The following is a 15,550-nucleotide window of genomic DNA, read 5'->3' as shown; positions in this document are numbered from 1 at the left end:
ACACCTTGTCTAGGCATACTGTATATACACAGATGTAAACATACATAAATTAGCATAGAAGAAACACCAAAACCAGAAACATCATCAAATAATACAATCCTAACCATCTTTTCTTATTTATTTTCTCTAAAAAAACATATTTTTCTGTCTTTAATTGATAAAGATTCAAGGCCTTCATCAGCGATCCGATTGATTGTTTTCTGTTTCTGGGCTGCCACTATTTGGGAATTTGATTCATCTCTGGTGAGAATACAACACTTACTGTACCCTTTACATATAACAAGCTGTATCTGTAATTTTCATGAAATTGAGCATCTTTCTTGATTGTCTTGCTTAGATCTGGAAATGGTTGAGCTGAATGTTAGATTCTGGGCTCTTGAATCGTTGAATTGTTGATGGGTTTTTGAGGAATTGGATTAAAGTTTGATGCTTGATTGTAATTTGATAGTTTAGTACTATATTGCTGAGTAGTGATGGTTGATTTGAGGTGAATTTCTTGAAAGTTTGGTTTTTTTATTGTTTTTTGTGGTGAGTGATGCATAATATGGAGGATGGTGTTGGATCTGGTGATGGATCAAGTGATGTTATAAAGAAGAAGAGCTCGTCGGGTTGTTTGATTATTAAGAAGAAAGGGAATGGAGTGTTGGGTTTTAGTGGTTCGGGTTCGAAGAAGGTGCATGAGTCGAGCAATGAAAAGAAGAGATCTAGGTTGGTTGATGCTGAGTCTGAGTCTAGTGATGAATTGGTAGAGCCTGTTAAAAGGAAAGTGAAGGAAGATATTATTTACGAGAGAAGGAGAAGTGCAATCGATGTGGAAGAGGCGATGGCTGGTTTTGGAAGTGAGAGAAAGAGAAGTGGACTTGATGTGTTTGAGTTTGATGAATATGATGGATTCGATGGTAAGAAAATGAGGATGGATTATATGGATGATTGGTCTAAGGGAGTTGGACGTAGTGGGAATTACCGGGATTTTGGGGCTGGGGCTAGTAGAAATGTTGTTTACAGGAGTGAGGATAATGAAAAAGGTAGCATGTCCAGGGTAAAGGATAAGGTATTGCATTACAGTGGGAAGGGTAGGTACGAGGAGGATGGCGATGATGATGATGAATCCCATTTACCTATCTCATTTCTGAAAGAGAAGTATCGGGAAGCGCCCAATGATCGTATCAGGCTACAGGGAAAAAATGGTGTGTTGAAGGTAATGGTGAAAAAGAAGAAGCAGGGTTTTCGTGAAAAAGGTTCTGATTACCCGAGAGGTGACGAAAGAATGGGATCTAGGTCTGAAGCTGCGCTCAAGAAGAATGAAGTGAAAAGACCTGCATTTTACTCAGATTCAAAACGACCAAGAAAACCAGTTTCACCTAGGTCAGAGAAAAGTCACAAGAAGCCACGAAAAGCATTGCCAATTTTGAGTAACAAGGCTGAAGACTCTGAAACAGATGACAGTGATAAGTCACTAAAGCTGGAACCAATGAGCAAGCAAACTCAGAGGTCCAAGAAGGCAATCAAAACTGAACATAAGAAACTTACGCCCACTGAAATTTCGACTCCACCCAGTGGAGGCAAGGAAAGCAAAGTTACACGTGGTAATGGTACAGAAAAACAGTTGTTGCGGGAAAAGATAAGAAGTATGCTTCTTGATCGTGGTTGGAGGATTGATTATAGACCAAGAAGGAACAGAGATTACCTAGATGCAGTGTATATTAACCCTGCTGGAACTGCTTATTGGTCAATTATCAAAGCTTATGATGCACTTCAGAAGCAGTTGGAAGAAGAAGAAGATAAAGTTAAACCTTGTGGTGAATCTACTTCATCCACTGCTTTACCAGACGAAATAATTAGTAAATTGACAAGGCAAACCCGTAAAAAGATTGAGCGGGACTTGAAAAAGAAGAAAAGGGATGCTGGTCGTGTAAGAAGTGCCAAGGAAGTTACTCTGACCGAGTCTGCTAATGGCACAGACAGTGACCAACAGGAAGAAAAACTTAGCTCTTATAGGAAACAGAGTCACAAGTCACTGAAAGGCAAAATGCATGAAGCAGATCATGCTGCTGAAAGTGATTCGAGTGGTAGTTTGTACAAGAGGAAGGCAAAGCAAGACATGGCTGAAAAAGAATCTGCTACTGACTCTCATATGATACAAGGAAGGAAAAGTAAGAAAATTGGCAGGTGTACATTGTTGGTTCGCAGTTCGGACAATGGCCTGAATTCTGGAAGTGATGGCTATGTTCCATGTACCGGAAAGAGAACCCTTCTCTCTTGGCTGATTGACTCTGGAATTGTGGATATGAGCGAAAAAGTTCAATATATGAACCGTAGAAAGACGAGAGTGATGTTAGAAGGTTGGATCACGAAGGATGGGATACATTGTGGTTGCTGTAGCAAAATTCTTACCATCTCAAAGTTTGAGATCCATGCAGGAAGCAAACAGCGTCAACCTTTCCCAAACATGTTTCTGGAGTCTGGAGTTTCTCTGATGCAATGCCAAATAGATGCCTGGAACAAACAAGAAGAATCAGAACGAGAAGGCTTTCATCATGTAGATGTTGATGGCAATGATCCGAATGATGATACCTGTGGTCTTTGTGGTGATGGTGGGGATCTGATCTGTTGTGATGGTTGCCCATCAACTTTTCATCAAAGCTGCTTGGATATAAAGGTATATATATACACACATATTGCGTGTCTAATATTTTTGGCTCTTTTGGTGCGGGGACACACAGTGACATCTCAAGTTGCCCTACAGTATATAATCTACTATTCTACTTTTGTGTATTAGAACTAAATTGTAGTTTGGTATGTTTTAAAAGCGTAGTATGTCTCATTTGTTATTGAGTATTAGCCTGCAATCGGTTCAGTGTCGACATGTATACGGTTGACATACCAAGACTGTGGTACCAACACATCTCTTGTTTTTCTTTTTGGTGCAGTGGGGGCCATAAGAGGCACGTAGCCTGTAGGGGGACTGAACCTGTATTATTAGTATTCAGTTCAGTTATCAATCCACTATGGGGCTGCACCTACACATTGTAAAGAAGGAAACGTTAATCCGACACGGGATAAGAAATTAGACCCATAGTATGTGAGAAACCTCTGTCTGCATAAAGATAACTGCTTAATGAGTAGCCTTAGCAATCTGGTGTTGAGTTTGTCTTGCATAGTAATTAGTTTACTCCGGGACTGGACAACCCATCTTTGCTTTGTCTTGAACTGCATCATCGCATCCATTGTAGACATGCATCCATTGCAATCCTGTTTTGAGACTTCTCTAAGTCTGCCTCTCTTTCCACCCGCTGTCTAGTTCTGGATTAACAAAATTACGAAGATGATAATGGCAATTTGAAGTTAGAGAAGTTTTTGAAGTTTTAATGTGAATACAGGATGATTGGAAGGGGTTATGAATATGAGAGTACACTCTCTTCATGTAGTTGTTGAGCTGGGTACACTCATAAACAGTTGGAAGTAGGGTCTTTAGAACTGTAGATGGACACAGCCTTGTAGTCCCATTTTACCAGCCAGTTTAGGGAACCAGATTCTCGAGGTTCTCTAGGCCTGGTGGTTTTCCAGGTCTTCTAGTCCCAGCTGTTTTGTTTTTACGTCTGGTTAGGATGGTCGGCAATAAGTCTCTTGAACCTGTGAGGTACTCCAGGCAAGCCAGACTCTAGGCTAGGTATTTTTATATTATTCAGATTTTTCATTTTCAGAGTCTATATAATAATGTGATCTGGTTGTGAATAAATTTTATTGATGATGATAAATGTGTAAATCTGGTTACGAAGACATTAGTATTTATCTCTTTTAGAAAAATATCTGTAAATATACATTTATACTGGTACTTATCATTGATTTTACTGCAGATTCTCCCAGCAGGTGATTGGCATTGTCCAAATTGTACATGTAAATTTTGTGGTTTTGCTGGTTGCAGCAATGCTAAAGCAAATGATAGAACCGACAATTTACTTCTTCGGTGTAGCCTTTGTGAGAAAAAATGTAATACTACTTCTGCAGCTCTCTTTTAAAACTTTCTTTTTACAGATGTACATGTTTTTCCTTTGGGCCCCTGCATGTCATGTTTCTTTGAGTTCTGCTGATGGTATACTTTTCCCTTTGTAGACCATCAATCATGCTGCGAAGATGAGGTTGATTTATCTGTTGATTCAGGAGGTGCAGCGAACTCGTTTTGTGGGAAGAACTGTCAAGAGGTATAACATTTGACTTATTACTAGTGTCTGTAGATATCTAATTTTTAGGTTAAGCTATATAATATTGATTTGTCATTCTTGTTTGATTTCCTATCAAAGAAACTTTCCATGTGTTTTGTGCACACTTTGGCAATACTGAATTGGCAAGTAGATTTGACTTTCAACAAATATGCAAGCCTAAATTACTGCCTGGTTTTGGCAAGACACCTAGGTTAATTATCCAACCTATGTGATAATATTAGTTAGCAACAGGAAATTCACATATATAGAAATTAATTGGTTAAGTTTCGCGGTACCAATATAACATCTGAACACTAAAATTTCTGTACGTGATATTTACTTATTTGGAAATTGTATTCTTCCCGGATGTGTCTTTTCATTGTATGCCCCTTTAGTATGCCAATAAGATAAGAACATCTTCTTCCAATTACACTATTTGGTGCAACACCTACCCCGAAATAAGATAAAAAGTTTCAGTCTCCAAAATCAACTCCGACCAAAGAGGGAATATAAAACTTCACATCATTGTCTTCTTTAAATGTTTCCGCTTAAAAGTGAAATTCTATAACTGTTATTGAGTAGGTTAAGTATGTATTTGTCTTAGTAATTTTTTTATTTTTTGCGATTTCTCTGTTTGAAAACTCACGCCGCAGCTGGTGAGTGTGCTGTATTTTTATGACAAACTGGAACTGATTTTTGTTTTTTCTCTACAGATTTTTTCACATTTGCAGAAGCTTCTTGGGGTCAAACAAGAGTTGGAATCGGGATTTTCTTGGTGTTTAGTTCGTCGAATGGATTCCGCCTCAGAAATGTTGCACCTTGGATTTCCTCAAAGGGTAGAATGCAATTCTAAGCTTGCTGTTGCTTTATCTGTCATGGACGAGTGCTTTTTGCCAATTGTTGACAGGAGAAGTGGGATCAATCTAATCCATAAGGTTCTTTACAATTGCGGGTAAGTTTTGGCTAATAATATACCTTATTTGAAAGCAGTACAGTTTATTTATGTACTAGTTAACTTCATGTTTTGTACTTACAGTGAACCTCTTTCTATCCATACTTAGCTGTTTGATTGAGTTCAACCTGTGTGTTATGCCTGTAACTATTTATTTTACTAAACCATCTTAATTCATTCTGTACAATTCCATTTGAGTTGGCTAGCTAAAGTGGTTCTCTAACATTATAATTATATAAGAGAAAAATGGGCCAGAGGGCTGAGGGTGACCTCGGGTAATACCCTGAGGTTATAAGATTTTCAATACAAGTATTGAATGGCAATGCTGTTATAATAAATCCCACCCCCCCTGCATTCACAAAAATAGTATAACACTCTCCTTTATTTTAACCTCAGTTACTAATCTGAACTTAATGTAGCAGATTATAGAATATACGACTTTGTTTGTATATGATTAATTTATCCTATAACAAGTAGGACATCCCTTCAAAGAGCATGGGCCAATGTGTCTAGAATATGTAGTTAATCAAAGTTAGGGGTTCATTCAGATTGCATACTGTATTGTACTTCTGTTTTTTTTATAATGGATTGTTTTTTTTGCTGTCCTCTTTATGATAGAGAATTTGTTTATTTAAGGTTTTCTTATGCCTTGCGTTATATCTCTGCAGATCAAACTTTAGTCGCTTGAACTATAGTGGCTTTTATACAGTTATTTTGGAGAGGGGTGATGAAATGATGTCTGTTGCATCTATCAGGTACCATGTCCCAAATTTAAAATAAAGCATGCTTTTTGACATCCAAAAAGTATATAATGCATCCTTTAATTTTATAGATGAGAATGTATATGAAACATGCCAGAAATAGACATGTCTACTATCTGTGTTATCTCTGTTTATCATCATACAAGGTGGAAGCTCATACTTCTGAGAATCATAATCCTGATCTATTTCAAATTTTCTTGCAATGTCTTGCCGCTATGGTGCTTGAAAATAGCTTCCTTGTACTATCTACATCTTTTGCAGGATATCAACCTTTGGAGGCTAATTATGTAGCTATAGTTGATTAGTTTCTTCTCTCCTGAATAAGCTTGTGCATAACTTTTACTTGCAAACTGTAAAATCAATCTGAAACGAAATCATATTTCTGAAATCCGAAGTTCAAACTTCTAATATCTGGTAGACAATGTTTTAAGCTATATAGGATAGTTTTGCTCATTTAGGATCGTAGTTTATATGATCGAGATTCATTTTGTTGGTACTAAATCTCTTCTGTAATAATAGAAGTGATTTTGTTCTTGTTGCAGATATAGATGCATATTTGTTTTTAAGCTCCACAGTGCACTCTAATAATTTTGTTGCTCATTTTTCTATAGGATCCATGGAAATCAGCTAGCCGAGATGCCTTTTATTGGGACCCGCCATATCTATAGACGTCAAGGGATGTGCCGTCGGTTATTATCAGCTATCAAATCGGTATAAAGTTTATTATAAGTACCTATTTTGGTATATATCTGTAAGGAAGTATGGACTCCTTGTACCAATTTGCGGTTGATATGGCTTATTCTTCTACTGTACTGATACAATTGTTTTTAGTGTGCCGGGGTCTCGTTACACTCTTGTAATTGCAGAACTCTCACAATAATAATCAAACAATAAAGCCAAATTACTGCTGGATTGGCACTTTCCCAAACCTGTTTGTTGCTGACTATATGTTCACTTCCTTTCTTCCTCTTTGTTTCAGGCCCTCAGGAAGCTTAAAGTTGAGAAGTTGATTATACCTGCTATTGCTGAACACATGCAAACATGGACTAAAAACTTTAAATTTAGTCCTTTGAAGGGATCTGACAAACAAGAAATGAGGTCCATGAATATGTTGGTGTTTCCTCGTACAGATATGCTACAGAAGATATTGGTAAAGCGAGAAAACATGGAAGGAAGCACAAGTAATCATTCAGGTGAAAAAATGGTGAACCTGTTTTGTGTATTTTGTCCAACTCTCTTATATCTTTCAGTAGTTAACCAACCTTATTTGAAACCTTTGTATTCGTTGTAGGTTCACCGTCCACCGAATTGAAGGATAATTGTCTTTTATTGCCAGTTTCTGGTGAAAAATCTGAACTCGATTCATCTCCTGACCATGATCCCCATACGGTAGACAACACTGAAGTGCAGCCTTTGACAAAGAACACTAACAAAGCAACTGCTGCGGTTCCTGCTTTAGAAACTCCAACTCTTGCCATGAATGATATTCCTGAATTATGTAATTCTTTAGTTCCCTCTCGTGAAACTAAACATGAAAATTCTGAACTTGATTCATCTCCTGGGCATGATCTCCATATGACCGACAACACTGAATTGCAGCCTTTGGCCGAGAGCAATAACAAAGCCACTGCTCTGTTTTCTGCTTCAGAAACCCCAGCTCTTCCTAGAAATGATCCCGCGGTATGTAGTTCTTTAGTTTTCTCTTGTGAAGCTAAAGATGATAAATCTGAACTTGATTCATCTCCCAAGCACAATCCCCATACAAGGGTGGCCACTGAATCACAGCCTTTGATCGAGAGCAGTGACAAAGCCACTGCTTTGGTTTCCGCTTCAGACACCCCAACTCTTGCTGCAAGTGATATTCCTGCAATAAGTAGTTCTCTACTTTCCTCTTGTCAACCTAAACATGAAAATTCTCAACTTGATACATCTCCTATGCATGATACTCATATGAGCGACAACACTGAGTTGCAGCCTTTGACCGAGAGCAGCGAGAAAGCCGCTGCTGAAGTTTCTGCTTCAAATGTTCTTGTGGTAGGTAGTTCTTTAGTTTCCTCCTGTGAACCAAAACATGAGAAATCTGAACTTGATTTATCTCCTGAGCATGATCCTCATATGGGCGAGAACACTGAATTCCAGCCTGTGACCGAGAGCAGTGACAAAGCCACTGCTTCGGTTTCTGCTTTAGAAACCCCAACTCAAGCTGTGAATGATATTCCTGCCGTATGTAGTTCTTTAGTTTCCTCCTGTAAATCTAAACATGAAACCTCAGAAATTGATTTATCTCCGGAGCATGATCCCCATATGAGCAACAACACTGAATCGCAGCCTTTAACTGAGAGCATTGAGAAAGCCGCTGCTGTGGTTTCTGCTTCAGAAACCCAAATTCTTGCTTCAAATGATATTCCTTTGACAAGTAGTTCTTTAGTTTTCTCTTCTGAACCTGCTACAGGGGAGACTTTTGCGACTAATCTATTATCAGATAACAATCTAGCTGAATCTATTGTCAACTTGAGGTCTACAAGTCCTTTTGATGAAACTTCCGGTACAATTGCAGCTGATAATGATGTCCCTAGTTCATCTGTTACGGGTCACATTCAATCTTCTGATTCAAAAGCAGCTTTAGTTAAATCGGTTGATGACTCTTCACGTGAAACTTCAGAAGGCGATATTGAAGAGGTTGCAACTGATATCCAGAATTCTCTCTCTGTGCAAGATCCTGTTTCTCATGACAAAAGTGAAAGCACAGATGTTGATTGTGATATAAATAATCACAGTGCAGTTGACTTGAATGATACTTGTGAAGTCAATGTAAACGAGACTCTCGTCAACCCTCCCAAGATTGCTGTTGAGCCATTATCTGTAAAGGATACTGTTGAGATTGACACTCCATGTGAAACTTCTAAAGCGAATACAATTGCTATTCAGGATCCTGTACATGTACATGATTCTGTTTCTCATGGCAATGACACTGCGGTTGACTTGGACAATACTTTTGAAGTTAAGGTTAGTGACACTTCTGTCAATTCTCCCAAGGATTCTGTTGAGCAATTATCTACAACAAAAACAGTTGAAGATCTTGCTGCAAATGGAACCATCACCATGTGCGAGGGAGGCAATGTGGTGAACAATACTACTGCAATAGACGAGAAAGTTGCTGGTGTTGAACCTGTCACGGATTCTTTCAGCAAAGCAGTGGCACAAAATAATATGTCTCAAGCAATTGGTGAAGGCCCTCCAGAATCTGGTTCTGAGACTGTTGTGGTAGTTGACGAGAGGAATGGAGACTTGATAAACTCAGACAAAGGGGGTGATGTAGGTGATGTTCAAGAAGTAGATGTAAAGGTTGCTTCTGTTGATCCTATTATTGAATCCAACACTTCGGCTGAGAATAACACTTGCCAGACCCTCGACGAGAGCTCCAAAAACATGACATCCGATCCAATTGATCGGAGTTTAGTTGATGTAAAAAGTGATTCACAAGTGACTCCAGAAGTCGCTTCAAACACAATGCCATGAGAGTATTTGTAAATCAATTTTGGTGAAATAAATGCATGCGCTATTGAATTGTGTTAATGACTACACCTGCTCCATAGGCACTCGGTCAAGCTCCATCCGGAGAAGCTGGTTTACACTCTATATGGTGTGATGTGGCAAGTTGTGAAGTTAATCGGCACGCTTATGGTCTGCTGTCCTTGAGTAAAGTTATAGACTAGTAGTGCATCACACTTTGTGCAAATAGGTTCTGTTTTCATTTGTTAACTGCAATGTACTGTGATGATGAAATTAAGAGGATTAATAGTACACCTTATGCTGATGGTTGAGCATTTAAGCTTGTGAACTGTGCTAAACCTAAAAGAGAGTATTTGTTCAAGTCTTTGTTGTACATGCATGATATTTAGTGTTTTTCTACTTGCCATCCAAGTGCCCAATGATGGTTATGATGTCCACACCGAATTGCGCGCGGGTGTGCTGCTGCTAGGAACTACTCCGGGACTCCCTCTGTTCCGGTTTTTATATGTCGAGAAACGGGGACTCGATACGCATTTGACTCGAGACGCATTTTAACGCTCCTTTGAAATATTCTACAGAACCATCAAATAAACTCAGTATATGTGTGTATTTTCTCCATTATTCTGTTAAAATATTTTGTTATCTGTCTAAAACTTTTTATTGAAAAATCTATATATTTATTGCCGTCAGATTTCATTTACACATCCGTTAAAAATCCTTTTTCTTTACTGTAGTTAAACAACTAATTTGTATAAAGGTTCAAAACACTATATATGATATTGCATGAATCAAAAATATTAAATTTTAATTATATTAATAATTTGAAATATGTAAAAGAATAAAAAAGGAGAAAACTATAGACTGACAATCTACCACCGTGAGCACAAAAAAATTGGGTTAAATAGCTAATTCATCACTAACCTAGCTCGAAACTTACAACTGAGTCATGTTGTTGAAAAAACTTTCAAACTCATCACCTCATTTTCCGTCAGTTCCGTTAAGTAATTAACGGAAAGTTCAGAAACATTTTTTTTAAAAAATGAAAAAAAAATCTGAAAAACACTTAAAAAATTCAAAAAAAATTGGAGAAAAAACAAAAATTTCATAATAAATTCAAAAAATTCTGAAAAAAATTCTAAAGTTCAAAAATATTCTGAAAAAAATTCAAAAATCTTAAAAGAATTTGAAAAAATTTGAAAAAAATTAGGTGGCAAGTTTTTTTTTTCGGGTTTTAGAAAAATTGAAAAGAATAAAAAAAAGGTTTGAAACTTTTTGTTTTCCATTTTTTTAATTTTTTGATTTTTTTTATTTTATTCACATTTTTCAAAAAAAAAATCAGGTTTTCTTGAATTTTTTCAGAATTTTTCATGATTTTTTTCCAATTTTTTTTGATTTTTTTGTTTTTTTTCAATTTCTTTTTTGAACTTTCCGTTAACTACTTAACGGAACTGACGGAGAATGATGATTTTGAAAATTTTTAATTACTTGGTGATGCGTTTGAAAGTTTTTTCAACAACATTACTCAGTTGCAAGTTTCCAGTCAAGTTAGTGGTGAATTAGCTATTTAACCCCAAAAAAATTGCTGTACTTCTAAAAATAAAATCGATCTCGCAGTCATCGTTGACAGAAATTTTCTAAAAATCGAACAAATTACAAGTTTTTAGACAAAAATTAAAATCGAATTTAAGCACTAAATCGGGAAAGTATCAACGCCGCAGTCTTCCCGGTGCACAGCATGAAGCTGCTTTCAGTTCCTCCCCATACTTTCCTCACCAATTCATCACCAAAAATTAGGGTTAGGGTTTCACAATCACCTCTAATTTCTCATCAAAATCTCACCTTTTCTCCAATTCAAAACCCTAAAACACGCACTCGCATCTGCTCTATGCCCCAGAACAATGGTCCCTCTTCATTTCAATTACAGACAGGTAAATTAGCCTTGTTCTCTATTTAAAGGTGTCATTTTTATTTGTGTATGTGGTTTCTTGATGTGTATATTTGTATGTGTTTTTGCAGATGTGGTGCGAATTGGGGAGGTTAAAAGAGTTACCAAAGAGACGAATGTAGCTGTTAAGATTAATTTGGATGGTTCGGGAATTGCGGATAGTAGTACTGGGATTCCGTTTCTTGATCATATGCTTGATGTTAGTTTTTGAGCTACTTGTTAGATGTTTGCGTGAATTTTGTGTTTGATGAACTTGTAAGGGGCTTATTGGTCATTGGAATTGGTTAGTTTTAGGTAGGTAGTGATTAGTACCGGAATAAATTAGAATTTGCTTGGGGGGGGGGGTGTTTCGGATTTCATTTATATTGGAAGAAATTCAGCTAGCTATCAGGGAAAGGTTTATTTTTTAATTTTTAGCGTAAACTAATAGAACTTATGATTACCAACTGTTTATGCAAGACTTGTGATTGTTAATTTGTTATCATTATTGTATTAGTTTACGTGGCTACTAGTGGTGTATGAGGACAATCCCTTGCTAAGTTGCTATATTTAGTAGCTAACTAGAGCTCTTCTTTATTTTAGCAACTTGCTTCACATGGCCTATTTGACGTCCATGTAAAGGCAACTGGTGATATACACATTGACGATCATCATACAAATGAAGACGTCGCCCTCGCAATTGGCACGGTTAGAATTTTACCTGATCCCCCAACAAGGCTTTGTATTAATAGCAATTTTATCTTTTTCCAGTTGGCCATCTTTTAGGGTTAGATGTAGGTTGTAACTGTTTTAGTTTGTCCATGTTTCTTCTCCAATCTTTCACACACTTCATATCAAGAATGAAGCTTTACCTTAATTTATAATGCAGGCCTTGTTGAATGCACTTGGTGATAGAAAAGGAATCAACCGGTTTGGTGACTTTTCAGCTCCACTAGATGAAGCCTTGGTACATGTTTCACTGGTATGCTGTCAGCAATATATGGATACTACATTCATATTAGATTGTATGCATAGAGCGCATGTCTTTAAGCTCCAAGTAACTAGTATATAATGTTGATGTAGGTCACATAGCTATACTTCGGGTCATGATGTATCATTTAACAGACTTTTGGCAAGGTTTCTGACATAATATTTTTCGTATATCATAGTGTGCTAGTGGTGTATCTGGTAAATCAAGTGTTAGTGTAAAATAGGGGGAACTTTTGCTCATTCCAAAGTTGCTGGGTGCATTGTAAAAAGCTATTTACAACCTCGACTTAGTTTATACTTGTGCCCTGTGTGCAAATTAAGTAGGGTGATCTTAGTAAAAAGTTTAACCCGTCATTTTCTTGAGAAGAGAGTGGTTTGATATGATTTAGAAGTGCTAAGAATGTCATTACTCTAAATATGCATGTCGAGTTCAGAATATTCCAGTCTGCGCCTGTGATCATAGATATTGGTCTTCCTACATTTGACCAATAGGTAATTGGCACTTGTAAATAGATGTTATCTTACAGAGCACTGGTACCTTATTGCTGATATTAACATCACTGCATCCACTCTAGCATCGATGTGAGTATAATATTCCATGTAATACGGCCAGTTATTATTTATAACAATTCATAATAGAGCCTCATATTTGCTTCTGCAATTACATTCCTACATGTTTCATATTTTATGACTTCCTTCTTGTGGATATCTGATGTGTGACTATAATCCACATTTGCTTGTGGCAATTCTTAATGTAGGACCTATCTGGAAGGCCACATTTAGGCTACGATTTAAGCATACCCACTGCAAGAGTTGGAACATATGATACCCAGGTGCTTTTTTCTCACTGTATATTTAAAGTAACCTGCTCATTCACTTGTTATTCTTTTCCCTAGGTAAGGGCAGAATTTGGCGTGGGTATATGGTCTAATATTGTTAAAACTTAAAAATAAACCTAATGGTCGAATCTTTTGTTTTTATATTTTAAAAGAAGTCCGTGATCTTGGATTTCATTTTCCCTTGCTAATCAGTTTATCAGCGTTGATCCTGATCGAGACATTTTGCCCTTTATATGCTTAGATGGTTAATAGCTGTTTTTCTGCGTTATCCTTTCTTTCATCTGATTTATCATATCTTACATGTGAAAATTTTGATGTAGTAGCTGGTGGAGCACTTTTTCCAGTCTTTGGTCAATACATCTGGGATGACGCTACACATTAGACAGGTAAAAATTATTCCATATACTTGGACAGAGATCACTCAGACACACGACAAGACAGTACATAGAAAGGCATCAAAACCGTGTATAAACATCAAATGCTTGTTTTTCCAGCTAGCTGGGAATAACTCTGGAGTACAAAATTTACTGCTGAATGTTATAGTAATCATCTTTTTTGTTACTTTCTTACAAAGCTCCACTTAAATAGTCAAATGCTTGTTTTTCCAGCTAGCTGGGAATAACTCTCACCATATAATCGAGGCAACCTTTAAGGCATTTGCGAGAGCTCTTCGCCAAGCAACTGAATCTGATCCACGTCGTCACGGTACTGTTCCAAGGTATGAATCCTACATGTTTCGATGGGATATCAGTTATCACAAGTTTCATATTGTTCAATATTAATGCCAATGCATCTGAGTTGCAAACATAAACTAATGTATCCCACTCCTAATTAGTTATAGCTCAAATTTTAAGATTTGATTATTTTTCTTGGATAAACCTATCAATATTTTTCTGGGGTTGGTTGCCATATATGCACTGCCAAGACCTGTATTAAGTTTACTTGCGTCTGCGAAGTGCAACCGTGCAAGTTATTTTTATAATATGTAATGCAGTTTTATTACTAATGCATATTTGTCTTTGTACAGCTCCAAAGGTGTTCTGTCACGTGCTTGATACTTAAAACATAGCATTAGGAAGTTTGAATTGTGGCAAATTGGAGGTAGTCCAGAAACATATATTTACTTACTTGAATATTTGTTGTCTGATGATATAATTATTATTAATATATGGATCTTTTGTATCTCCACAGAAGTCTGTTATAGTAACATTATATTGTGAAATGGTTCACCTCATGTTGTAAAGGAAGACAATTTCGTGCTTATTAAGCTTTGGTGATCTGATGAGTAAGCCGCCTTGAAGGATCCAATCATGTGGAGTTATGCGTTTTGACAAAATACTGGAATATTAAATAATGTTTCAGCGTTTCCATTTTCTTTGGAGCCATTGAAGTATCAAGTATGAGTGTATTCAGCAATCTCGAGCCAAAATGTGATCGACCTACCTCACATGTTGCAGCCAAATAAATATGTTAGTTGAACTAATAGTTATCACAAATACATGAATACTTTTGAATTCAATTTAGTACCCTTAATTTTTCTGAGGTTTATATTAATTATCTTTCCGTAATTTAGTACACTCGGTATTCTCTGTCTAAAACTAGAATCTTGACACCTGTATCTTTATTTCCCATTGTTGAAGGTTTAGATCTGTGAACAACTTATATATTGAAGTCTGCTTTGATACTGTATTACTATGCTTTGGCAGCCATTGTTATTTCCCAGACTAGGGGTGAGCAAAAAACCGAATTGAAACCGAAACCATTAAAAACTGATCGAATCGTATAGAACCGAACTGAAACTGTAAATCAAAAAACCGAACCGATTCTAATGGTTGCGGTTCCGGTTTTAGACTAAAACCGAACCGATATAAACCGAATCGAACCGATTATTTAAAATAAATAAATAAATATTATTTATAAAGTATAATACATACATATATATATATATATAAATATACTTTTTTGTGTACATATAAACACGTGTGTATTAAGATAATATGTACATATATTTTATATTAATATATCATGAACCATAACTAAGTATATATAGAATTTAGATTATAGTTTATAATCTTGGTACAGGTCAGAGGATTTGAATTAGGTTCAATTTTTTTTACATAACTTGGATTTCATCCAAAAAGAGTAGTATGAAACATACTACAGAATCATAGGCAGCCTTGGACTCTTTCATCGACCTAATACCGTAAATATACAAAGAGATAACTTTTAATGTTGTAAAATAATTTTTTAAGATTTTAATATGTAATTTTTTTCTCGTTCTCATTTCTTGCGGTTTTATAACCAAAACCAAACCGACTAAAACCGAAACCGATCTGACGGTTCGGTTGCGGTTTCGGTTTTTAATTTTA

The 15,550-nt window shown here is 36.5% G+C and overlaps 2 protein-coding genes across 3 annotated transcripts; both read left to right on the top strand.

Annotated features, from left to right (window-relative positions):
- Window positions 1-6: 6 nt before the first annotated feature.
- On the top strand, window positions 7-9,789 carry LOC108199113 (uncharacterized). Its single transcript, XM_017366858.2, has 9 exons — window positions 7-243; window positions 338-2,659; window positions 3,858-3,990; window positions 4,114-4,202; window positions 4,916-5,154; window positions 5,823-5,909; window positions 6,527-6,626; window positions 6,895-7,108; window positions 7,207-9,789. The coding sequence occupies exons 2-9, from the start codon at window positions 536-538 to the stop codon at window positions 9,432-9,434; spliced, it is 5,214 nt and encodes a 1,737-aa protein (XP_017222347.1). The 5' UTR covers window positions 7-243; window positions 338-535; the 3' UTR covers window positions 9,435-9,789.
- Window positions 9,790-11,053: 1,264 nt separating this feature from the next.
- LOC108197267 (imidazoleglycerol-phosphate dehydratase, chloroplastic) lies at window positions 11,054-14,870 on the top strand. 2 transcript variants are annotated; one of them, XM_017364841.2, is made up of 9 exons: window positions 11,054-11,356; window positions 11,445-11,572; window positions 11,956-12,060; window positions 12,242-12,334; window positions 13,101-13,175; window positions 13,505-13,567; window positions 13,790-13,899; window positions 14,209-14,282; window positions 14,373-14,870. In XM_017364841.2, exons 1-8 carry the CDS (start codon window positions 11,164-11,166, stop codon window positions 14,234-14,236), a joined length of 795 nt encoding a protein of 264 aa, XP_017220330.1. In that variant the 5' UTR covers window positions 11,054-11,163; the 3' UTR covers window positions 14,237-14,282; window positions 14,373-14,870. The 2 variants fall into 2 exon arrangements, with proteins under 2 accessions (XP_017220330.1, XP_017220331.1); XM_017364842.2 differs by lacking the exons at window positions 13,790-13,899; window positions 14,209-14,282; window positions 14,373-14,870 and adding an exon at window positions 13,676-13,783 and having other exon boundaries at window positions 11,087-11,356.
- The last annotated feature ends 680 nt before the right edge of the window (window positions 14,871-15,550 follow it).

The sequence above is a fragment of the Daucus carota genome, chromosome 8 (genome assembly GCF_001625215.2).
Source record: "Daucus carota subsp. sativus chromosome 8, DH1 v3.0, whole genome shotgun sequence".
Taxonomy (NCBI): Eukaryota; Viridiplantae; Streptophyta; class Magnoliopsida; order Apiales; family Apiaceae; genus Daucus; species Daucus carota.
The sequence above is the reverse complement of the archived record's forward strand: the minus strand, read 5'-3'. Positions and strand labels throughout refer to the sequence as shown.

Coding starts and splice junctions, on each gene's coding strand:
- LOC108199113 (XM_017366858.2), top strand. CDS start 536: ATGCATAATATGGAGGATGGTGTTGGATCTGGTGATGGATCAAGTGAT. Junction 2,660..3,857: donor AAAGCTGCTTGGATATAAAG/GTATATATATAC, acceptor ATTTTACTGCAG/ATTCTCCCAGCAGGTGATTG. Junction 3,991..4,113: donor TAGCCTTTGTGAGAAAAAAT/GTAATACTACTT, acceptor TTCCCTTTGTAG/ACCATCAATCATGCTGCGAA.
- LOC108197267 (XM_017364841.2), top strand. CDS start 11,164: ATGAAGCTGCTTTCAGTTCCTCCCCATACTTTCCTCACCAATTCATCA. Junction 11,357..11,444: donor TTCATTTCAATTACAGACAG/GTAAATTAGCCT, acceptor GTGTTTTTGCAG/ATGTGGTGCGAATTGGGGAG. Junction 11,573..11,955: donor TTCTTGATCATATGCTTGAT/GTTAGTTTTTGA, acceptor TCTTTATTTTAG/CAACTTGCTTCACATGGCCT.